Raw genomic sequence first — 23,522 nt, forward strand, 5'->3', positions numbered from 1 at the left:
TGCACATACAGGTGTATGGTGCAGCCATTATAACCTGACACTTCTCACTATCACTGTGCTGATACACTCATAGCAGTGCCATTTTAACTCCCTTCACCGCCCAAACCCTCTCCTTATTAACCAAGAATCCAAAATTTTTGATTTAACTAATATTTAATGTTCATTTATGTGTTTGTTAAGGCAGGGTAGTTTTTCCAGTAGAATCCTCGATGCACTGATTCTATAAGAGACCTTTCCACCAAATCTAACTGTATACCATAACCATTTGCTATAAATGCTCAATTCCTTGTATTTATTTAAGTATAAATACAAGTAATAAATGTGTTTGTTATTTTTATGGATTAGTTTGCGTCCTCTATTCACATAGTGTGTTGTTTTGTTCTGCCAGCATTTCTGTTTTCATCATCATTTTGTACATCTTCTCAACATTTACACACCAACTTTACACCCCAGCCATGAATTTTTTTTACTTCTAGTATTTCTATTCAAGTTTTCTTAAGCTATAATTCAAAAGGTGCATTAGCCCAGGTGCAGACAAAGTTACTGTTTTCTTTTTAATCTGCAGTCACTCTCACATCTACTGCATCTCTCTCTCATTTAAATTGCCATCTTTATGGACTTCTCTCCTCTCCCTCTTGCTGCCCTCCATATTGCCATCACTGGCTCTCATTTCCCTCTTTACGTGTCTCATTCCCGCTGCCCCCTGCTGCTGTATTGTACCCACCGCAGCCCCACTGCCTCTGTGCCACCAGGCCCCACTGCCTGTGGCGTGTAATTGACTTTCTCCCTGCACTGGAAAAGCGGGCGGCCCGCGCCAGGCTGGAGGTGACCCATTTCCCTGGGGCATTCAGCAGCCTCCTAATCAACCATTCTCTGGGGCCGCCTCATTCACTCTGCAATTAGAGCAACTCCCCCTTTGAGAACTCCATCAATAGGCAGGCAGGCAGGCAGGGAGGCAGGCAGGCGGGCAGGCAGGCAGGCAGGCAGGCAAGCGGGCGGGCGGGTGGGCTCAATCGGCAGAGGAGCAAAGGCGGAGTTTCACTCAAACATTTTGCTTTGGCTCTTTGAGTTCTGAACCCTCCGACTTTGTAAACCCCCTCTCTGCTTTTTGTGTCGTCTCCCTTGTGGTAGGTTTCATCAGACAGCAGCAAGCAGGGATTTTGTCTAATGATGAGCAGCAGACGGGAAGGCAGGTAGAGGGGCACACAGGGAGGCAGACAGGAGGATAGGCAAAAAGGTAGGCAAGCAGACAAAGGCAATGAGACAGTCAGACAGACAGTCAGATGGGAGGGTCTCAAGGGAGGGATTAAAAGAGAAATCTGAAAGAAACTCAAAGCAGGAGGGATTGAGCAAGAGGATCGGCACATCTTCAGAGCATCTCTTGCTTTTAGAAGAAGATTCATGAGTATTCCCCATTGTTGTCTTGCAAGGGAATACACTTGTGTTTCACCTGGTCTTGGAAGACATGCATGAAAGCAGCCTTCATATTGATTCTGTCTCAATAAGAAGGTGTGTTTACCGCTTGTTTTAGCTTGATATGATCTTGTTTTGCTAGCCACAAGCGCACAACTGAAAATTGGAGCATTCTCTATCCGAGAGCAAAAAAACAAACAAACGTAATCAGCCATTTTCATGGACTGCTCTCATCCCACAAGAAGGAGCCCGAGATGATGGTGCATGATGATTAAATAACAGACCGGCATCTCTCCCCTGCTGTTGGCCTGATTTGCTATGCAGGAGAGGCAGTGCTCTGGTCAGAGGATAACCATGTAATCAATGGAATGAAAAAGCTGCTCTGGCTGTGAAGGTTAAGAGGGGTACTGGAGGCTTTCAGCCCACTCTGTGTGCCACACATGCATTCAAAACGCACACCAGACAGTCTGAATTTTACATCTCATCTAATTCCTCCTTCTCTCACCTGTTCCCCTTCCCTCCTGTCTTTCTTTGACATGCCTTTATCTTACTTTCTCTTGGCTCGCTCCCTCCTACTGCCTCCGCCTCTTTTCGCTCTGATTCCCCCCTTCGGTATTTTTTCTCCCTCTACATTTTCTCTTTATATCCTCTGTCTCCCACTATTTTTGTGCTCCCTCTCCCCGTCATTTACTTTCCTCTCTTCCTTCCCTCCCTCCATCCTCTTTTCCCTCCCTCCCTCCTACCTTTCCCCAGTGTCAGCTGCTGTCACTGTAGCAAAGAAAGTGACCAATCAGAGCTCACTTCACAACACCGGCTTCTCCCTCCCTACCTTATTCTTTCCGTTCCTTCCCTCTATTCCCTGCTCTTCCTCCTCCTCTTCCTCCTCCTCTTCACCTCCTTTCGTCCCATCTGCCTCTCTTCCACACAACCTTTATCAGCTCACTTCCTGGAGCCGAAATGTGATGCATTATAGGAGACAGACGGCTGTCTAACGGGGTTACTTGTGCACCGTGGCTTATCATCAGAGACACTGCTAATCCTGTGTGTAGATGTGTGTGTGTGTGTGTGTGTGTGGATGTACCATATGAGCTAATGAACTCATACATGCACAGGCCCACACGAACTAAAAAAGCACAACCTCACATGCTTACGCTCATTTTCTCCAAAGAAGAGGAGGAGGAGGCCGACGAGACATGTTTATGTTCGTCAGAGTCTGCCAGGAGAATATGATTTGTGTGATGTAAGCATATTTTACCCTGCTGTGTAGTGTTTTGCACTGTATCCACTTTACATCTGCCTTTGTATTGGTTATTTTTACTGAGATCAAAAGGAAGAGTACCATGTCTTCTTCACTTCACAATTACCTATAACCGCTAAAACGCTAAAAGGGGCTATATAATCCCCTCTCTGCATGTATTAAAGCCTTATTCACACCTGTATATGTGTGTGTGCTCCTTCCTCTCAGGTGCTGATATGTGTACACGATGAGTGGATTGGGGGAGAACTCCATGGAGCCTCTGAGCTCAGAAAACCGGAAACGCAAGCTCTCCACTTGCGACACGCCTGGTCTGGGGTAAGTGTGTCTGATAAGCACAAGAGAGGGGATATGCAGGAAAGTGGGCTACTGGGTCAGTGGTTTCTGTAGCCCCGTCCATGTGGCTCCTTTTGTTAATGTATGCTGTGATGAGTAAGAACCAAACTGTTTGCAAAAATCTAAGATTTTGTATGCAGATTTGGTAGAGAAAGCACTTTTTAAGATGAATTTCATGATTTGCACACTGACTCCGAACCACAAATTCATTTCAGTAGACAACATTTCGATCCCAGTCGGGTCAAAAAAAAGTGGGATTGAAATGGAAATAATATATAGACAACATGAATGGCCTCATAATATGCAAAACAGCAAAGAAAGTATCTACGGTAATTTAGAAAATGTTCTACATTTGGGGAAATACACACATATTCACTTTGGCAAAAGTAAGATGAGAGTATTGATACCGCACTCATGTCGAAACACTAAATATAAAGCTAGCGCCAGCAGCCGGTTAGCTTAGCATAATGACTGAAAACAGCTAGCTCTGTCCAAAGTTTAAAAAAAAAAAATCCACCTACCAGCATTTTTAAAGCTCACTAATTAAAAACTGTTTAAACTTTACAGATAATCGAAGTAGAATAATGACTTGGTAGGAGACTCCTGCAAGACACTGCACCTAGCCAAGAAATTGTCTAATGTGTAACTCCCACAAAAACCATAAGTCATCACCAGTCAAGCTTTTTTCCCAATGCTCTCAGTCTTTCAGTTAAGCTAAGCTAATCATGTCCTGGTTGTACCTTCATATTTAGGGCACAGATTTGAGAGTCATATCGATCTTCTCATCTAACTCTCAGCAAGAAAGCAATTATGTGTATTTTCCAAAATGTCTAACTGTTCCTTTAAGATGCATAATACAGCAAGCTTGTTTCTGTAATGTTCAGTTACCACTATCAGCAAATTACTCTAAGGCGCTTTTAAAAATACTGTCATGCCGTAATATGCTCCAGCCACATTAAAAACCACTGCCGACTTTTCTACTGGGCATTTTTGGTCGTCCATTGAGCCAGAGGAGCAATAAGTTGCCATGATTTTTCATATGAACAACTTTCTGTCTACTTCGTAGCCACTCTGCATTGTTTTCAAAAAAAAACAAAACTGCACTGACAATTTGAAAAGAGTGGAGTACCATTAGCTTAGCTTTAATCTCTGCACGTTGGCCCCTGCAGGTGTGAGAGGAAGCGTCGGGAGCAGGAGAGCAAATACATAGAGGAGCTGGCAGAGCTGATCTCTGCCAACCTCAGCGACATCGACAGTTTCAACGTCAAACCAGACAAATGTGCCATCCTCAAAGAGACAGTGCGCCAGATCCGCCAGATCAAAGAGCAGGGTGAGTGGACTGTTGAAAAATGTGTGTGGGAAACGTAGGGTAAGGCGTTGAGGGGAGAGAGAGTGGGAAGAGAGAGCTTGGGGTTAAAAGACAGACAGGCACAGGCACACGCGCACACACACACACACACACACGCACCCACGCAAACACACACACATGCCCCCGAGCTCAGGTGCAAGGACGAATCAGTCATTCGTCTCCCGCAAATTTCACAGCCTCAACTGTTTATGTTTGGGAGGAAACATTTGGCAATGCTTTGTGAACCTGTCATTGGTGTGTGTGTGTGTGTGTGTGTCTGCGTGTGTGTGTTTGTCATGAGCATGCACAGCTGTGTGCTGGCCTCGCCAGGGGCTGTTTAATTGGACGTTTGCAGGTAATCACATGCCCATCCATTCTGCTGAACTGCCAAATTATTAGTTCTGTTACAGCTGCTGTTGTCATAGTTCTGTCTCCATTATGCAGTGGTCATTTCTGCAGCAAACAATTTAAGAAGCTGCAGGCTGAGACATTTGCTTTGCAGATGCACCGTCAGTGCAGAACGGACATTTTTAACCCTCACATCCAGACTTGTGTCAGTTTAAATTTCTCCGTTCAAGGTGAATATCTGGAGATTGGGGGGGAGAGCCAGTGGTGAATTTTGTTCTTCTGTTTCTGCTCAGCTCAGTCAGTGTCTGCCACCTCGACAGGAAGGGGAAGAGGCAACAGCTGGCCTCGATTGGCTGCTGACAGGTTGCCATAGTTACAGGAAGTGAAGACATAATGACATGGGTGTTTAGACTCTTCTCTTGCTTCCTACCTGTTCCTCTTCTCCTCTTCTCACTTTGAGTTGTGCTTTCTGCCAGTCTTCATTTGTGTTTGTTTCTCTACAATCTTTCCTGGTCTTCATCTCACTTGTATTTAATGTACACTGCTCTTGCATTCTCCTCCGCCTCTGCTTCCCTGATTTTTCCCCTCATGTCTCATCTGTATTGCAGCACAATGAGTTGCAGCATCTTCAGGTTTGCCCCCAGCATCTTAAGATATTGAGTTAACTGATGGAGCGCAGCCTCTCTCTTTCTGTCTCTCTCACACTCTGTTTATGTCTCATTCTCTTTCCTTTTCCTCTCTATATCGTTCAGTCCTTCTCTACCTAACTTCACAGAGCCCGGCTGTAGGCAGCAATAGCTTTTTTTTTTTTTTTTTTTTTTTTCTTTGTGTGGGTATCTGTGCCCCTTGGGAGCTAATCAGATAGAATGATTCCTGTAGCCATGCAGCCCCCGCCTCTTTCTCAGATCAAGCCCTGTATTAATACAACAGCCCAAACACCAGCCGTTTTCTCTCAGCATCATCTCCGTCCACATCACTCTGTATCAGCCCCGGTCTTTAGTGTCTCTCTCTCTTTATCAGTCTTTCTTTCCCTCTGTCAGCCTCAGCCCCTCCATTAATTCAGGTGCCTCAGCTCCTGCTCCTGCACCATTACAGCTTCGAGAGCCTCTCCAGCTCTTTCCCGCGCTCTCTCTCTCTTTCTCTCTCTCAGCCCCAGCCTACCAGACAGTCCCTCAGAGTCTGACACTGAATATAAAGCATGAAGACGGCTGCTACCTGCTCCACATACACCCAGCCCTCTACTCCTCCTGACGGGCTCCTCAGAGAAACCTGCCTCCATCCGTCTCCCTCCTCACCTTTAGTTTTAAGTCCAAAAAAAAAAAAGAGAAAAGAAAAAAAAGTGAAGATTGAGAAACGCTGCCCCCTGCTGGTGCAGCTAGAGTAGTGAATGACTGGCTGTTTCCTCTGGTTTCAGGTATCGTTGCTCTCACCTTGCGCTTTTACTTTGCTCTTTTTTTCTGCCTCTTTGTAGGCAACTAGGCTTGAAGTGGCTTTTTGTGCTTTTTTTGTAACACATTTTCTCTCTTTGCCATCCCTTTCCTTTCCTAGGAAAAGCTTCATCCAACGATGACGACGTTCAGAAATCAGACGTGTCCTCAACAGGTCAGGGGGTCATCGACAAGGACCACCTGGGGCCGCTCCTGCTGCAGGTGAGTCCGGTTCTCCTCCCCGCTCGACCGGACGATATTTATTCAAGGTTTAAATAGGCTAACTGGCCGGTGGTGACTTCCTGTCGCTGTGCTCCTCTCAGGCGCTGGACGGATTCCTGTTTGTGGTGAACCGGGAGGGCAGCATCGTGTTTGTGTCAGATAACGTGACGCAGTACCTGCAGTACAAACAGGAGGAGCTCATCAACACCAGCGTGTACAACATTCTCCACGAGGACGACAGGGAGGAGTTTCATAAGAACCTGCCCAAGACCAACAGTGAGAGACACACACACACACACACTTACACACATAAACACACTCACAGGGAAGCTCTACATCTGCTCATAAGAAAACCCTACTTGACATCTTCCACAGGGCCAAGGTATAAAACAAACTTTGAGGGGTTACAACAACTCCGCATGCACGTCAACGTAAACTCACTCAGCTATTTATTCATGCTCCTCCGTTCTTTACTCCTTCTCTCATTATAATGAGGAGCTCCTGGGAAGCCTGTTCATGTGCATGAGAGCTTCTCAGAAAGACACACACACCTGACAAAACACTCATGTGCACAGAAGCACCCACCCACTCGGTGCTAAGCAGCCAGAGCGTAGCGCAGCTGTCAGTCACACTCAGTGGTCCAGACAGTGTAAAACAGGCCTGAGCTCTATTCACATCCCATGGCAGCCATCTGGAAAGTACTTACTGCTGAATAATGCACCTCCACACTTTCCTCTACTTAATTCACTGTGTGTTGTGTGCATGTGCATATGTATGTATGTTTTATTGTGTACATTTACATGCCAATGTCAGTAATGGGATTGCATTTTTTGTGTGTGTGTGTGTCTGTTTAAAACCATGAGCATGTGAACAGAGCACTATTTATAAAGCTGATTAATTATGGATATGTGTGCTCGACTGAACCTGCTACTTGATTAACTCTGCAGTAATGTTCCTAAGCAGCGGCGGCTCCGACATGTCATTGACACGTTCTCTCACTTATTTCTCCTCTTCCCCCTGCACGCTCCTTTATTCATTTACTCTCTTTATCTTTTAAGACTCATCTTTTATCTACTTTTCCTCCGAGCGTCCCTTGTGCCTCTCTCAACTGACTCTTTCTCAGCTTCATTCATACTTAATATGGCTGCCTACTAAGATGAATATTGTGCTTGTCTGTTTCTCAACCTGCTTCTCTCTGCTCTCCCACCCCTCATTGTGTCTCGCTCCGCTGCTCTGCCCCTTCATTATCTTTTGGACCCATGAATGAAATACGCTCGCTCTGCACATTCCTGTGGGATGACCGCTGACCACGCCAGCTACAGTTAAATACACACACACACACACAAGCACCCATGACACACACATACAGTCACAAAAACAGGCACACACTCTTGCACAAAACATGGAGTGAGCTTTTGTTGTTGGCCAGTGTGTTTTTTGACCCCTCTGTCTTGCCTCACTCTCAGCTAATTGTGTCTGAGGGGAGATGTCAGCCCCAGAGACAGTGCTGCATTTTCTCTGTCAGGGAGAGAAAGCCAAGGCCTTTTTAAATCACCTCTCACTATCAGTTAGCCCCTCCCCACCTCGACCATCCTACCCCCTCGACATGTCTCGCTCTCCTGGGTTCTCTCTTGTATCCTCCCTGCACCTGCCAGACAGAAACCTCCAGCCAACTCAAGGCCCTGATAAGGCTTCACACAGACCTTTGAGGACAGCTGGATGTCTCTCTGAAGTTTTGCCTCTCCTTTTTTCCTCTTCCTCCCTCTCCCCTGTGAAGGTGACCCTCGTCTAAATGCGTGCGTGCATGCGTGTGCGCGCGTGCGTGCGTGTGTGTGTATGTGCCGTGATGAGGAGTCAGGGTCTAAATGAGGATAGATGGCTGAGTGTCCCTGGCCCCTGCCCGCTGCAGAGCAGACTGAGAAGTAGAGATATTGGAAATCGACACCTTGGCTACATTAATCCTATGGTCCATTTAGCCAGGAATCCGAACAGCAGGAGAGGCTTCTGCTACTCAATTTAAGAGGGAAAATTAATGTTGCAGTGTGGTTTGGTTTGTTTGTTTTGTTTGTTGTCTTGTGTGTGTGTGTGTGTGTGTGTGTGTGTGTGTGTGTGTGTGTGTGTGTGTGTGTTCAGATCCATGGCAGGATAAAGGGTGAGCTGTTTGTGATTTTTGATTACAGGCAATCCATTCATAGTTTCATGTGGTTTTTCAGTCTCAGAAGTTTCATGCTCATTCCATTTTACTCCCAAGCGGAGGCTCTGTCAGCATAATGTGTTTGTTTGTGTTTGTGTTTCTTTTTAGTAAATGGGGTGTCGTGGGGAAGCGAGGCGGCCCGACAGAAGAGTCACACCTTCACTTGCCGGATGCTGGTCAAGTTTGGCCACGTCCACGGCCCCATGGACGAGGGGCCAGCTGGGCCACGCTACGAGACCATGCAGTGTTTTGCTCTTACCCAGCCCAAGGCCATGATTGAGGAGGGGGAAGGTACACCGGCATTGTCAGACACATTTACACACTTTAATTTTGGCTCTTTTTTTCTCTCCAGTGTAAAATGTGTTTTGTTTATTGTTGTTTCGCTTGGATCTTTTGAACTTCACTGTGCAGAATGATCTATGTGCAGAGTTTGGCACTAGATGGCTGGTTTAAAATTCATCAGCTAAAGGCGAAAAGTTTCTCTCTGACTGCTCAAGATTAACTACACTTACACTCACATGTATGAGCGTGATTTTGTGACATCACAGCTAATCTGGAAGTCAGTTATAATCCAGTCTGCAATTTACACAAGTGTGATTTTTAACACCTGAGGTGGAAGTAGGAGATATCTTGTGTCAAGCAACATTTGAATTGAAAAATTTATGCATATTTATACATCTTGGATTTTTCAGTTTGACATAAAAAGTAAATATAATTTTAAGAATTTTTAACAATGTAGTAAACTTTATTGTGGAAAAACCATATCAGACACCATCGACATTTTTCTCCTCACTTTCCATAACTTCGTAATATTTTCTTAGTTATGCGCATTGCAAATGTAAAATATGTTTTATTATGGAAGAAGGATGCTTTGGATGCATGGACACAAGGAAGTCTGGGTAAAATTGGTTTAATATCATAGCAAAGTTACCCACACACTGACAAAAAAGAATCAATACACTACATGTGACAAAAAAAGAATATTTCTGTCATAGGACTACTGTCGGCACAGCTTTTCCTATGATATGGGACTGTACATTTTGATTACACGCACCTTTTTTCAGTGAAAACCTAAAACAATGAGCCTTAAGTACCTGCAGTGATCATGAAACATTACTGAAACTCCTCTCCTCTCACCCGCAGACCTGCAGTCATGTATGATCTGTGTGGCCCGTAGGGTGACAGCTATGGAGAGAACGGAGAGTTTCAATACCCGGCATGAGCTCTCAGGTGAGACACTGCATACCCTTAATGCTCACTAAACAAACACAGAAACTCAAACAGGCCATGATGTTATTTTTTTATCTGTGAACAGGTTTGACTCATCCTTCTTGCGTCTGCTTGTGTTTTTCCCTCCACCTCTGCCCTCCTTCTGTTCTCACTGGCAGGTAAACTGATCCAGATTGACCAGAACTCTCTGCGAGCGTCAATGCGTCCAGGGTGGGAGGATTTGTTGAGGCGTTGCATTCAGATGTTCCTGCAGCACAGTGATGGGCAGCCGTGGTCACACAAACGCCACTACCATGAGGGTGGGTCACACGTGAGCACACACATGTCTAGAATCAGTGAATTCACCTTGTTAAGAGCCGTTCAACCCGCAGTGAAAGAGCTCGAGGCAAAAGCATCAGGATGTCGCGGTATTTATTTAGCTGTGTAATTATCTTCTTACAGTGCTATACTTACAGCTATGAAAAGTTTATTATCTAACTGAAATTATTTGTTTTTGTTGCTACCTATCTCGACCAGGCCTTCCTTCCGAAAGAAACTCTCAATGAGACCTGCTGATTAAATATATAGACATGCATCTATGCATTAGTGTATCAGTATTGATTTCATGAATAGGAATGTGTGAGCACTAAACCATTGATCCTCATTGTAATCACAGAGTTGGTTCCAGCATAAAGGCAATGATTGATGACCTTTGTTATCAGATAGGTGGTTCGTGGTGTTAATCTGTTGTTTTATCCGTCTGCACAGCCTTTCTGCAGGGTCACGCTGAGACGCCCCTGTACCGCTTCTCTCTGTCCGACGGCACTCCAGTCACAGCCCAGACCAAGAGCAAGCTCTACCGTCACCCCATGAGCAACGAGCCGCAAGGCTTCATCTCCACTCACCTACTACAGAGGTGAGTGAAAATACACATGTTCCATTCAAACACCGGGAAGGATGTACCATTTATTGTATTGACAAAAAAAAAAAAAAATACTTCTAGCATATCTATGCGAGGCACTCAAGGCATTCATGCCACACAAATAGCTGAAGTAGTACCTGAAGGAGCTTTTGTACACTGGTGTCCTGTGAACAGTGAGAAGACTCCACACAGGAAATGCTATTTTAGTTTCATTTACAGTATGTTAAGCCTCTAAAGTCTGAGAGCAGTTACTGTTGGGGGATACAGTTTCTCAAGGTGTTTACGTTTTTCAAGCCTCGTGTTTGTTTTCCCTCTCCTTCCACACAGAGAACCAAACGGTTACCGCTCTGCTCAGGGTGCGAGCATGATGCCGAATACTATGAGACAACAGGGCATGGGAGGCCCCAACCCAAATGCCCAAATGAACATGAACACCAGTGGGGGGATGGGAATGGGGGGCATGGGCAGCATGAACAGGGGCTTCAGCATGAATGAGCAGGGCCACATGGGTCACATGGGTCCAATGGGAGGCAGCTCTATGTATGGTGGAGGAGGAAGTGGAGGCGGAGGCATGGGCAATCGCATGATGCAGATGAATCAGATGGGGCAGATGAATCAGGTGGGGCACATGAATCACCCAGGCCAAAGCATGCCGCAGCACCCACAGCAGCCCCCGTTTCAGAGCAGTGGTGGGTTTGGGCTCAGTGGCATGAACAGCCCTTCGGGGAGCCCCAGAATGGGTGGCCCGCAGCAGGGACTCCTGATGTCACCCCGGAACAGAGGGAGCCCAAAAATGGGTGCCAACCAGTTCTCACCCGGAGGTAAGTTGTACAGAGTCCAGAAATTTAGCAGCAATATAATTTATGATTTGAATCGCTTATTTGTTAGATTATATTCCTCTGGTATTATGAGTTTTGTTTCTGTTGCAGGCATACACTCTCCTATGAGTGGCATCGGCAGTGGGGGAGGAAGTGGAGGGAGCACTACCACCTTCTCCAGCAGCTCCCTAAACGCCCTACAAGCCATCAGTGAAGGAGTAGGGAGCTCCCTCCCCTCCACCCTAACATCCCCCTCACCAGCCCACAAACCAGACAGCTCTCCCAGCATCCACTCCTCCTCCTCTTCCTCTCAGCCCAGCCAGCCTGCCAAACCAGGCCAAGATGGCTCCAAAAGCCCAGCAGGAGGCTTAGGGCCTGGGCCTGGGCCTGGTGACCATCACCACCCCATGCATCATCACCACCATCATCAGCATCCTCAGGCTGAGAGTTCTGGAGACCGACCAGACAGCCAGGCAGCTACAGCGACTAAAGAGTCTGGAGAGGGGAGCAATGAGGCAGGGGTGGCAAGCGCCGAACCCCCTCGAAGGGTGCCAGACAGTAAGGGGCATAAGAAGTTACTGCAGTTGCTGACTTCCCCAACTGAGGAGCTGGGAATAGGTGGCAGCGGGCCAACAGGTCCCCCTGTACTACCCCCACCAACCAGTAGCAGTACTCCTGCCGGATCAGACAGTAAGGACTCCGCTGGAGGCATGACTAGCCCTTCGTCCACTGGGGTCTCCTCCTCTTCTTCAGCCAATGCTAATCCAGGCCAGGCGAGCGGGCCAGGGGGAGTGTCAACATCGATATCGTCAGCCCACTACACAGGATCACTGCAAGAGAAGCACAAGATCCTCCACAAGCTTCTTCAAAATGGTAATACCCCGGATGAAGTAGCTAAAATCACAGCCGAGGCTACGGGAAAAGTGTCACTTGGGAGCCAGGAGGGCGGTGAGGTTGGGACAGGAGGATCAGGGGCTGGGACTGGGCCTGGGTTGATCACGGAGCCTAAGCAAGAGCAACATAGCCCCAAGAAAGAGAAGACCCACGCCCTCCTCCACTACCTCCTCAATAAGGATGATTCCAAAGAGCCAGTGGATGTCAAGCCCAAACTCGAAGAGCTAGAAGGAAAGGGACCTCCAGGGGCCGCTGGCGGCCCTCCACGAAACGGCCCTGGATCTGGGCCTGGCCCTGCACCCGAGCATCCTGAGAGCAAGATCAAGTCAGAACCACCTGATGATGTAAGATTGCCTCTTGGTTAATTAATAATTGGATAACTGCAACTATAATATTGTTATTTTCATTTAGCCATTTAGACATGTTATGTCAAAAGCAACTAAACAGTTTGGTCTTGGCTTGGCCTTACTACCTATGATCTGGATGAATGTGACTCTTCATAGAAAGTTTACACAGTGACTAATTTGGGTTACTTTTAATGTTCAGTTGCACAACCTGGAGTCTATCCTGGGAGACCTGAGGGGTTCAAGCTCTGACTTTTACCCAGATCAGGCCGGAGGTGGAGGGGCTAATGACACAGGAACCAAACCTCAGGGTTGCCTTGACGACAGCCTGCAGGGTAAGTGGTTCAAAGCCTATGACAGGAGTGACAGTTACATGCAGGGTGGGTGTTATGACATCATTTGTGATGATATCAATATAAAATGCCAGTCAAACAACATCTGGCATCATTGTGTGCTGTCTTTCCGAGTATTGCTTCAAGTACAAGCCTCACTATTTTCTCAGCCTCTCTCCTTAGCCAATGCTTTTTTGGAGCTGGAATGACCTCTGTTTCTCCCTTGGAAAATTTCGAACTGTTCCAGTGACAAAACAGTGGCAAAAAAGCATAACTGTAAATTTAAAAGCACTTATAGCAATAAAAAAGTTAGCTGTCAGTTGCAAACACTATACTGTGGCTAAATGTCTGCACCAGCTTCAGAGTGAAAACATTCCAGTGCTGCTTATAATCACTCTCATGGGAATAACACTTTTTAATTAAATACATTTAGAAAATTAAAAGATTTGTAATGCATATGCAAAGATCCATGGTAAAAGCAGTTTAAAAGTGTGTTTTCTCCTGAAAAAAATTCAAGCCCTCACTCTCTGAATAAATGATGATTCATGAGATCACACTGGTGAGGCTGAAGAGGTGAATGAGTTCATTAACTAGTGTTTAAAAGGGAATCTGTGGAAAAGTGCACAATGAGTTACATTTCAAAGTAGTGTTACTGTGACAAGTGTCTTTAAATATTAATCAATTTATGAATCCATAAGAAAATAGATACGTATCTTATAAGCTCTCAATATTTTCAAAATGCCAGAGGGGACTGAGATTTTTTTTTTTTTTTTTTTTTCATATCACGTTCTTAATTTCATGAAACACAGACATTTTTCTACCTACTGTTGAGGAAAACAGAAAGCAGTTGACCAATGTATCTATACTTTTTTTTTTTTTTTTTTTTATAACAGGGAGTCCAGGAATGGGTCCGGGACCTCGGGGGGCCTTCCAGAGGGCTATGTCCATGGATGGGAAGCCTCCTGGAGGGCCTGGAGGAGCAGCTAGACGCCCCATGCTTATCAAGCAGGAGAACATGATGGGCAGCCCAGACGGCTACCCTGGAAACATGGGTGTGTGTTGTGGCCCAACATTTATTTTCAACACATTTTCTCTCCCCCTTTTTTGCCTCACTCCATTCACCATTATCAGGGTACATATCACCCACTTTAGGTCCTTGACTATATGAAAATTTGTTTTAACCTATAAACTTTTAAAACACAGATTTGAGACAAGGTAAATGTTGAGGACCAAGACTGGGCCACCCTGCTCTCCTTTCACACTTAGATGGTACTGATACATGCACATCTGGTGTTTTTTCTCTACCAGGACCAATGAATAGGGGCATGGTTCCCCAGAGGTCTCCCATGGGGGGGTCAGGTGACTGGGGCATGCCCCGCTCTAGTGCCAGTCCTGTGGGCTCAGCAGGACACCCGTCCATGATGCGCCCAGGCATGGAGTACAACAATGGCAAGGGCATGATGTCAGGACCCATGGTCAGTCGCTCCAACAGCGTCCCGGGCACCAGGTCTATGCTGCAGCAACAGCTCATGGATATGGGTATGTTTGTTGTACTAGTTGCCAGATGCTGATGGTGTTAAAGAAATGATCATAAGCACAGTTACGTGAAAATATGTAACAAAAAGTGGGTAGAAGTGTGAAAATGTAGAAAACCCTAAGAGTCTATAGCCATGATAACAGTTCTGTGAGACGATATTTAGGCACACTAGTGCTTTGAGCTAAATGCAAATGTCAGCATGCTAACCAGCTGACAATAACGATTGCTAACCTTCTGACGTTTAGCAGGTGAAATGTTTATCATGTTCATCGTCTTAGTGAGGCTTGTAAGCATGCTAACATTTGGTAAGCACTAGCCTGACCTGATGATGGCACGAGATGAAGAGTTTGAGGATTGCCAAAGAGATTCCAATTCATCCTGAGGGAGACATGAACGTCTGTATAAAATTTCAGGGCAATCCATCCGGTAGTTTTTTAGATATTTCAGTCTGGCCCACAGTGGTGGACTGACCGGCATTACCCTATGGTAGCGTGCCTTAAAACGTGACCACACTTCTCTGAATTGCGTATTTTTTTTAATCTTTGGTGAATCGCTCGGATGACCAGTTTTGAGTTGTTAGGCATTTGACATGATACTACATATGTCAATTAATACACACTGTACGTCCCTGTCCATTACATACTACCTGCACAACCTGTAGCTTCTGACTGCCCAGACACTCCCTGTGTGTATAAATTAGTATTGTCTTTGTGCTTTAGGAGGCTCTGCTGACATGGGCATGGGTATGAGTCCCTTTAGCCAGCCGGGACAGCCCAACCAGTCCCCCTCCTGGCCGGATACTATGATGGGTATGGAGGGTAATAGGTCAGTGCAACATCCCTTATTGTCCATATTCATAACTACTTAGTTACAGTGTACTGAGTAAGTCGTTTTTATTGAACCTTATGTTGAGCTTTTCTGTGTAGTAGACGGCAGTTCGGCAACACCTTGGATGATCTACTGGTGCCCCCTACCACCAGTGAGGGTCAGAGTGATGAGCGGGCACTCCTGGACCAGCTGGACTCTCTGCTGAATAACACAGATGGAATTGCTTTGGAGGAGATAGACCGAGCCCTGGGCATCCCAGACCTCGTCAGCCAGGTAAGATCATAGATAAAAAAGATGGATAAACACGCTCATCTCTGTCCTCATCTAGATCCCTTGAAGTGGTGTAAAAGTAGAAAATATCAATGTGCATGCCATGACTCATAAGTGAGCATTACGTTCATCTTTTCATTATATATTTCAGTCATGACTCACCTTGTTTAGACCATTCTGACACTGAAGGGAGATAGATGAGCCCAGAGGGATCCGTCTGTGCTGTTGAGAAAAAGAAAATTACAGAGCCAACCAATTGGAAATTAATCAATGAAATGAAGAAGTTTGACAAACTTCTCTTTTCGTCCTCTTGTCCTATCTGCTCCAGACTCAGGGGGCAGAGCAGCAGCTGGAGCCTTTTCCAGGACAGGACCCGTCCATGGTGCTTGACCAGAAGCCTCTCTATGGACAGGGCTATCCCGGACCCACTGCCATGCCGATGCAGTCCGGCTATGGAGGGAACCCCATGCAGGGTCAGGCCCAGCAGGGGGGGTTTGGGCCGATGCTCTCACAGATGGGCCAAGGTGGCAGTTTCCCTGGTATGGGTGGAATGGGTGGCATGGGGCACCCCCGTGCCAACATGATGAGACCGAGGATGATGAGTGCCAACAAGCCCATGAGACTCCAGCTGCAACAGAGGCTGCAGGGACAGCAGGTATCAATACAGGAAGCCACTGATTCAACAGTTTACATGAAAAAACTTGTGTCCCAGTTTTCCCAATATGGTACTAAGTGTAATCTAACCATGTGAGTATGTAGTGTGTTCACACTGGAACATTTAGAAATTTAGGTGTACCAGTATGCAGATTAAATCGGTGGAGGTCTTGCTTACAGCTGGGAGAAAGTGACGCTATAACGTTCCAACAGCTAGAAACAAACAAATAGATTAATAGGATCTTGGAAACACATATATTTTACCTGCTATTGATGGGGGCCTAACTGGGGCTAGCATCCTAGAGTTACAGCTTAAGTGATGTCTGATGCTTAGTTTCCTGTTATTACAAAAATTTACAGTCCATTTAGTAGATTTCCTGTGTTCTCACTGGAAAAATGGTGCATTATCAATGTTAGTATTAGATATATCTGTAAATATACGTTATAGAAGTAGGACGGGTCAGAGTAACATTTGCTTCTTCATCTTACGGTTGAAGTTCTTTTTCCATCCTCAGTTCATGAATCAGACGCGGCAGGGCATGGGCATGAAGATGGAGAACCCGGGAGGCAACCCTGGCATGAGGCCTGGCATGCAGCCCGGCATGGGAGGACAGGTAGATGACAAAAACTCTAAGGTTATACCTAACAAATGATCACTAGATTACTGATACTGTAATAGGAGAGTAAATGTCAGACATTTCTTTAATATTATCATCTGAGTTTGCCTAGTATGCACATACATACAAAGAATTTGATTCCAATTGTCTGTAGCTCTCAGTGTACTTACATGCAGCTCCAATACAAACATAAAAAAAGATAAACAGAGACACAGCTGTTATACACAAGATATAAAAAAATTCTAACAGTAATCACAAGATTTCTGTACACAAACTGAGACTTCACATGGCTGAGAAAAGGGTTCATGGCTGCGAAGGCCGTTGGCAAGAATTGATCTGTAGCACCTGTAAGAGGGGAGAAGTTCAAATAAGTTGTGGACCAGGTGTGAGTCTTCTGCAAAGCCCTGACCATTTCCAAGCCACTTTTAGTATCACTTTCTAATAAGTCACCCTTTGTAAAAGGTTTAATTAATGGTTGATAAATCTAATTTGTAATAAAGCTATAAACCATTAATAAGAACAACTTTTCAGTTTCCAGATTGCGTAAAATTCCTCTGGTTTTAGTTTGTCCTCCAGCAAGATACTTGTCTTTTTAGCTCTGTAATTCATCAGGAAGTCCCTCTAATAGATGAACCAGGACCAAAATCCACACATTAATAACACATATAACTGCAGACTTGATGGCTTATTTGAAGCTGTGAAACCCACAAGTATTTACTAATGGATTACCAATATTTATAACAGCAATATTCCCCTCCAGAAGGATTTTTTTTTCCAAACACTGAGCTTATGAATGGCTTATAACTGATCTACAAAGCACCATTTATGCACCATTAATAAAGCCATTATGTACATAATTATACTTATATATAATTATTGGGCATGTTTTTTGCCTTCAATTAATACTGTATAGTCAAGATGCAGATAGGAGCCGGAGGGACGGGGGGAATGACATGCAACAGAAATCCATGGTTGGATTTGAAACAGGGAGTTTATGTGTCTTACCCCTGGGCCACGTGAAACCCAAAGTAAGGTTAAAGTAATATAGTTACTTCCTCTTGGAGTCTACCATCATCTCAACAATTTTAAGCATCAGTTCCGAGTTATGACTGTACCAGAGGACAAGCTTTTCAACCTCTTGTCTGTTGGCAGACTCATCTCCATATCGGATGAGGCCCATGGCTGACATTGTATCTTCAGACTTAAGTTGTGTAAATTCCATCATCTCTGATGTAAAATCATATTATCCAGCTACGGTTTAAAGGTTAAAGGCTGCACTAAAGCCACTGATACAACTCTCAAGTGTGTTACATCTCCGGGAATTTATCTGACCGTTCTAGTTCAGTGAAATTTTCAATAAAAGCACACTGTATCCGCATCACTCACCCATTTTATTATTATACATTTCTTACATATATATTTTATGAAAGCTCAAAATATGCTTACGCCAAAAATATTGTCACTTGTAAACCCCTCTCAAACTCTCTGGTTCGTTTTGTGCAGCCGGGCTTCCTCAATGCTCAGATGATGGCTCAGCGCAGCAGGGAGATGGTCACCATGCAGATGAGGAGGCAGCGCATGATGATGCTGATGCAGCAGCAGCAGCAGCAGCAGGCGGCAGCGGCGGCTGCTGCAGCTGCAGGAGGGTTCAGCCCCCCTCCAAATGTCACGGCTCCGGGTGGCATGGACAATCCAATGGGAGGGCCAAACATGGGCCAGCCAGGCCCCCAGCAGTTTGGCTATGGTGGGAACTATGGTGAGATACTGAGCTGGGCGCCCAATAGAGTACTGCTGCTCCCTGGTGGCGAGTCTGTGCACTGCAAGGTTAATGTAAAAAGGAAGATTTGTCAAAAAAAAAAAAAAAAAGTTCTCAGAAGGTTGTGTGTGTGTAAATATCTCTTGTCTCTGTTTTTACATCGTCAGATCCAATATTGTTATTGAAGGGATAGTAGTATATATAGTGGTAGATAGAAGTATCAGAGCATACTCACAGGCTACAGGATCGTCATCTATCTTTATTTATCATGTGTATCAGTTATCTGTTACCTATTGTCTGTAAAGAGAGGACTGAGCTAAGGCCGGATGATTGATCTCCACAGGCATTGGACAGCAAGGAGACCCCTCGTTTGGCCCATCAGCCGGCAGTCCTCCTAATGCCATGATGCCAGGCCGCCTGGGGCCTCAAAACCCCATGATGCAACAGCACCCGCAGGGTGGTCCCATGTATCAGGGCGCAGATATGAAAGGCTGGTCGCAGGGAGGAATGGGGCGCAACAGGTGTGACTTCAAACACATGTACTACACTACACCTAGCTGTCAGGGGAGGAGAGAGATGGAGAAGGTTTGGCTTCAGTTTTTCTCTTCTTGAATGCGTAACATTGAACTCTTCCTCCTTCCTGTTGATCTTCTTCCTCAGTTCATACCCTCAGCAGCAGTTTGGGCAGCAGGGACCTCCAGGGCAGCAGCAGTTTGGGCAACAGGGGAATCCAGGGCAGTATGGAGGCATGATGATGAACGGGGGCATGCCGGCCAGCGGAGGAGGAGGACACATGGGCCAGATGGGAGGACAGATGGGTATGAACCCAATGGTGATGGGACGCATGCCTATGGGGCCTGATCAGGTATGTGCAGAGGGTAGAAGAGTGAAAATGATGAAAATACTTGAAAAAAATTTAAATATTTCCAAAAAAACATTTTTATGTGTGGCTGAGTAGTAAAAGCAAAATACAACAAAGTGCAATGGAAATTTCTGTGAATAAATTGTTAAGTACAGTATATGTAGCATGTGGCTAAACCGTCCCCAGAAGCCTTTGCTCCACTGAAAAGATGAAAAATATAGGCAGTCGAAAAAAAACATCAAATGTGTGGAGCGATGAGGAGACTGTAATGTTCCAGAAATTAATAGATGAAACAAACATAGATGAAACAAGCATAAATGCCACATTCACTGTTTTAGGTTTTACTGGCGCCTTTTTAATTATGTCATCCTGTTGCACCCTTTTCTTCTGCAATGGTTTAATGGCATGTGACTGGGGAATTGGTGGCACCAACTGTTTATCTCAGTGAACCAACTCCTAATATTCACATAATGGTAGTGGTTGAAAACGCACATTAATCCACATTTTCTTTTGTCAAATTTTCTGGGAATTCTGTGAAAATTTGCGCTACATTTGGATGCAAACGTGGCTACTGTCTGTAGCAACACAGAGACTGATTTTTGTACTAAAAAGGCTAAAACTTTGAGAGACACCCACTGTATTTGTCTAATTCAGACTGGAGCTTAAATTAACTTCAGATTAACTTTAGAATCCATTTCTGCACAGAACAAGGACTTGGGATTTTGTTCCCCATTGCTTAACTGAAATTGCTTTAAAAAAAGGTTTCCTTCCGTCCAGCATGGACAGGAGGAACAATTATAGTGATCAATAACCCTTTCAATGTACATATGGGCAAGTCAGTACTGTTTTAGGATAAACTTGAAAAAATGTGAACCTATCTTGTCTGTTACTGGTAGCTGTTTTGAGAGCGGAAGAAGATTTAATTAATGTTTAATGCACTTCTCTTCCTCACGTGTTTGTCTCTTTCCCTCCCTGCTATCTAGAAATACTGCTGAACACCGTGACAGAAGCATTTGTCTCACTGTGATCTCCATTTAGAGATAGGACACGGCTGCAGCACTGGACTGTGTGGAGGAGCAGGTGGTGTGCGTCTTTTGTGTAGTGCTGCACTCCCACCAGACAGGGGAGTGAGCTTCCTTTCGGACTCGTGGCCAGTAATGGCAGTCTGGCAGTCTGGAAAATAGACAGACTGTCTTACGTACATACACGAAAGCACACAGCGTTCACGAAAATCAGAAACACTGTGACTCATTTACACACGTAAATACATGAGGACTGTCAGACAGACAGCTCTGTGATTCCTCTCGTAGACTGTAGTTTAATATTCCTCTCTTTACGAGCGGTGTGTGTGCCTCAGTAAACACACCGCTCGCTGGACCAAACAGTGAAGGTGGACAGACATTTGAGCGGATCACAGACTTGGACAAACGTGTGCAGACACCCTCTCCACTGTCGAATGTACCATGAAGCTGTGTTCAGATTTGAAACGTGGGATTCCCCTCTTGTCTCCGAACTCCGTGGGATTTTTTTAAAATCTGCCGTCTCCCTGCTGCTCCTGGAAGATCTCTGCGACGTAGAGCAAACACGGTTTCCAGATGACGAGCCATCGGATTGTGACACTCAGATGAATGTCATTAAGCAGTAGCACATTGTTTGGTCCTCCGAAGACGCCGCTGGGCTAAAGTACGACTGAATTATTTGTTGGCTGATTGCACTTTAAGAAAAGGCCAACATCAGAAGGATTGTGGCAATATAGAGGCCTTTACCCAAGAAATAATGCATAGCAGCAGACATTTCCTGTTTATTTTTGTGTGTGTGTTCTCCAAGTTTTCCTCTCTGAGAAATGGGGGCTGTTGATTGGAAATGGGTAACCGTGATGGTCTTTGCTCTAAAGTGGGAACCAGTAGAAAGGCAGTAAGCACAGATTTTATCCTCTCTTCTACAGTGTACCGATTTATTACAACAAGAGAAATTCATACTTTTTAAGTCATTTTAAAATCACTCTTGAAACAAACAGACTTCGATTAATGTTCAAAACTCCACTTATATTTATACAGATTCACGACGTGGTCATTTTATCATTCCAGAGGTAATTTTTAAATCCAAATGTTGCAGATATTTTGGTTACCTTGCACCAATTTACAGTGTTACTATAAGTGCAGAAATGAAATTGATTCTCAATGATAAAATTGATGTCTGTATTAGTGCACACTAAAAGAAAGTGTTAGATTTCAGTGTAGGCGTGCAGATTTCTAGCAATAATCCTTCCTCCTGGTTTTCCTCTGAGGACAAAGCTGAAGCATCATTTACTCAAAGCGACGGTACTGCAGTGTTAGACATGATGTCTTGTTTAGAGCTGTTCTTTTCCTTTTGTCTATGAATATGAATTGTAAATATGCTTCAAATGTACTATATATAAATATATATATGCTTTTGTAGGTCACATACTGTTTTTGCACAGATTGTAAGGCTTGATATTTAAAAGTGTAATTTTCCTATTCCGTCGTAGGTCAGCGTTTATTTTCAGTACTTTAACCAGTGGTTGGAAAGGAAGGGCCTCCTTTTTCTAAGCAGTACCTGTAGATTTTCTTTCATACTGCCACTTTCTTTCTCTCAGAAAGCACTTTTTATTTGTGATCTTCAAATCATGAATTTCTCTTTATTTTCTGAGGACATAGTCTTAGCTAAAGAGGTGCTAGTGAGTAAATGTTTTAAAATAAATTATTTTTCTTTTGACAAAAAAAGAAAAAACACAAAATATGCCTATACAAAAAAAGTTGACACATGATTGTGTTAGGCTTCTAGGGGCCCGGATGTCTTACCAGTATGTGGGGGTTTATATTTTCTGATCCGAACCTCATGTGTGACTTTTCACTCCTTAGATTTCTGTGCTTTGGCTTTTGCTGATTTGATCCTTCAGCCCCAGATATGAGACTTTGGGAAGCAGTCCCACTGTATAATTGTCTGTAAGTCTTTTTGGTTTGTTCACAGATTTTTAATCCTGATTGAAGCAACACAGCAAAGCATTTAAATCCCCTAATTGACTGTGTTTCTTTTTTTGACATTTGAGTTTGCCTTTGTTTTCATTTTACTTCCTGTGAAGCTTTTGTTTAGAAATCTACCTTTGAAAACATGCTCAATCCAAAGATTTTTGTTTGTCAATCTGCAGTGCTTAGAAACAGTTCCTGACGTAGATCGTGCAAGTACACGTGTGCTTTTACTGTTGCACATAACCTATAATATACATTGAATAAATATGTTTAATTGCATATATTATATCCCCATCCGTATGACGTAGAGTAGAGATGAGTCTGGTTCTGCTGAGGTGGTTTGAGTTTTTGTTTGTGATTGTTTCTTCCTTTCTGTAGAACTTACGGCCAGTTGAATAGTGGTGCTGCAAACGGTTATTTCACCAGAGAATGCTGAGATTTTCTAAGCTGGAAAGGAGGATTCATGATCGATGTCATTATTTCTCAGAATAATAGCTAGAAGTTGTTAGTTTGTTTTTTTTTTTTTTGTTCTTTTTTTAACCCAATCTCAATGAAGAAAATGAAAGATTGATCTACAAATATTAAAAAAATGTGTGTGTTTTGCTTTAAAGGAAAGAAACTCAGAGCTAAAGAAAAGACAAGACACATCTGGGAAACATAGTCATTATTACAGGATGTAAAATACTATTGCATTTTTTTCTTACCTTGTTTCTTGATGTTAATATCGATGTAAATACAAATTTATATTTAAACATTATACTGTCTCTGCTGTGTTTTTGCACTTGCAAGGTGTGATTTTTGTGCACGACTCGACAATTGCAGATACTGCAGCCACAGTCCAGTCTGTCAGAAAGCAAATGCAGTGTGCTGAAACTGTGTTTTACTGCAGCAGCCGTGCCTATCGAGAGCCACAGGTGCATGTTACAAGCAGAGGTTCTTCTCATCT

At 44.4% G+C, this 23,522-nt stretch overlaps 1 protein-coding gene across 3 annotated transcripts in view; it reads left to right on the forward strand.

The window, feature by feature from the left end:
- Positions 1-23,300, forward strand: part of LOC120803937 (nuclear receptor coactivator 3-like) — a 63,220-nt gene extending 39,920 nt beyond the window's left edge. For 2 of the 3 annotated variants that reach the window (XM_040152980.1, XM_040152981.1), the window contains 21 exons: positions 2,879-2,986; positions 4,174-4,334; positions 6,249-6,349; positions 6,451-6,625; positions 8,652-8,834; positions 9,687-9,773; positions 9,932-10,072; positions 10,521-10,668; positions 11,002-11,495; positions 11,604-12,730; positions 12,933-13,065; positions 13,956-14,114; positions 14,371-14,601; positions 15,319-15,424; positions 15,526-15,700; positions 16,026-16,352; positions 16,867-16,965; positions 18,472-18,724; positions 19,068-19,245; positions 19,385-19,589; positions 20,570-23,300. In XM_040152980.1, the coding sequence (XP_040008914.1) occupies positions 2,898-2,986; positions 4,174-4,334; positions 6,249-6,349; positions 6,451-6,625; positions 8,652-8,834; positions 9,687-9,773; positions 9,932-10,072; positions 10,521-10,668; positions 11,002-11,495; positions 11,604-12,730; positions 12,933-13,065; positions 13,956-14,114; positions 14,371-14,601; positions 15,319-15,424; positions 15,526-15,700; positions 16,026-16,352; positions 16,867-16,965; positions 18,472-18,724; positions 19,068-19,245; positions 19,385-19,589; positions 20,570-20,581 (4,584 nt within the window). In that variant the 5' untranslated portion in view covers positions 2,879-2,897 and the 3' untranslated portion in view covers positions 20,582-23,300. The remainder of the gene's footprint in view (positions 1-2,878; positions 2,987-4,173; positions 4,335-6,248; positions 6,350-6,450; positions 6,626-8,651; positions 8,835-9,686; positions 9,774-9,931; positions 10,073-10,520; positions 10,669-11,001; positions 11,496-11,603; positions 12,731-12,932; positions 13,066-13,955; positions 14,115-14,370; positions 14,602-15,318; positions 15,425-15,525; positions 15,701-16,025; positions 16,353-16,866; positions 16,966-18,471; positions 18,725-19,067; positions 19,246-19,384; positions 19,590-20,569) is intronic. The other variant, XM_040152982.1, reaches the window with a different exon arrangement.
- Positions 23,301-23,522: the final 222 nt, after the last annotated feature.

The sequence above is a fragment of the Xiphias gladius genome, chromosome 18, assembly GCF_016859285.1.
Source record: "Xiphias gladius isolate SHS-SW01 ecotype Sanya breed wild chromosome 18, ASM1685928v1, whole genome shotgun sequence".
NCBI lineage: Eukaryota > Metazoa > Chordata > Actinopteri > Istiophoriformes > Xiphiidae > Xiphias > Xiphias gladius.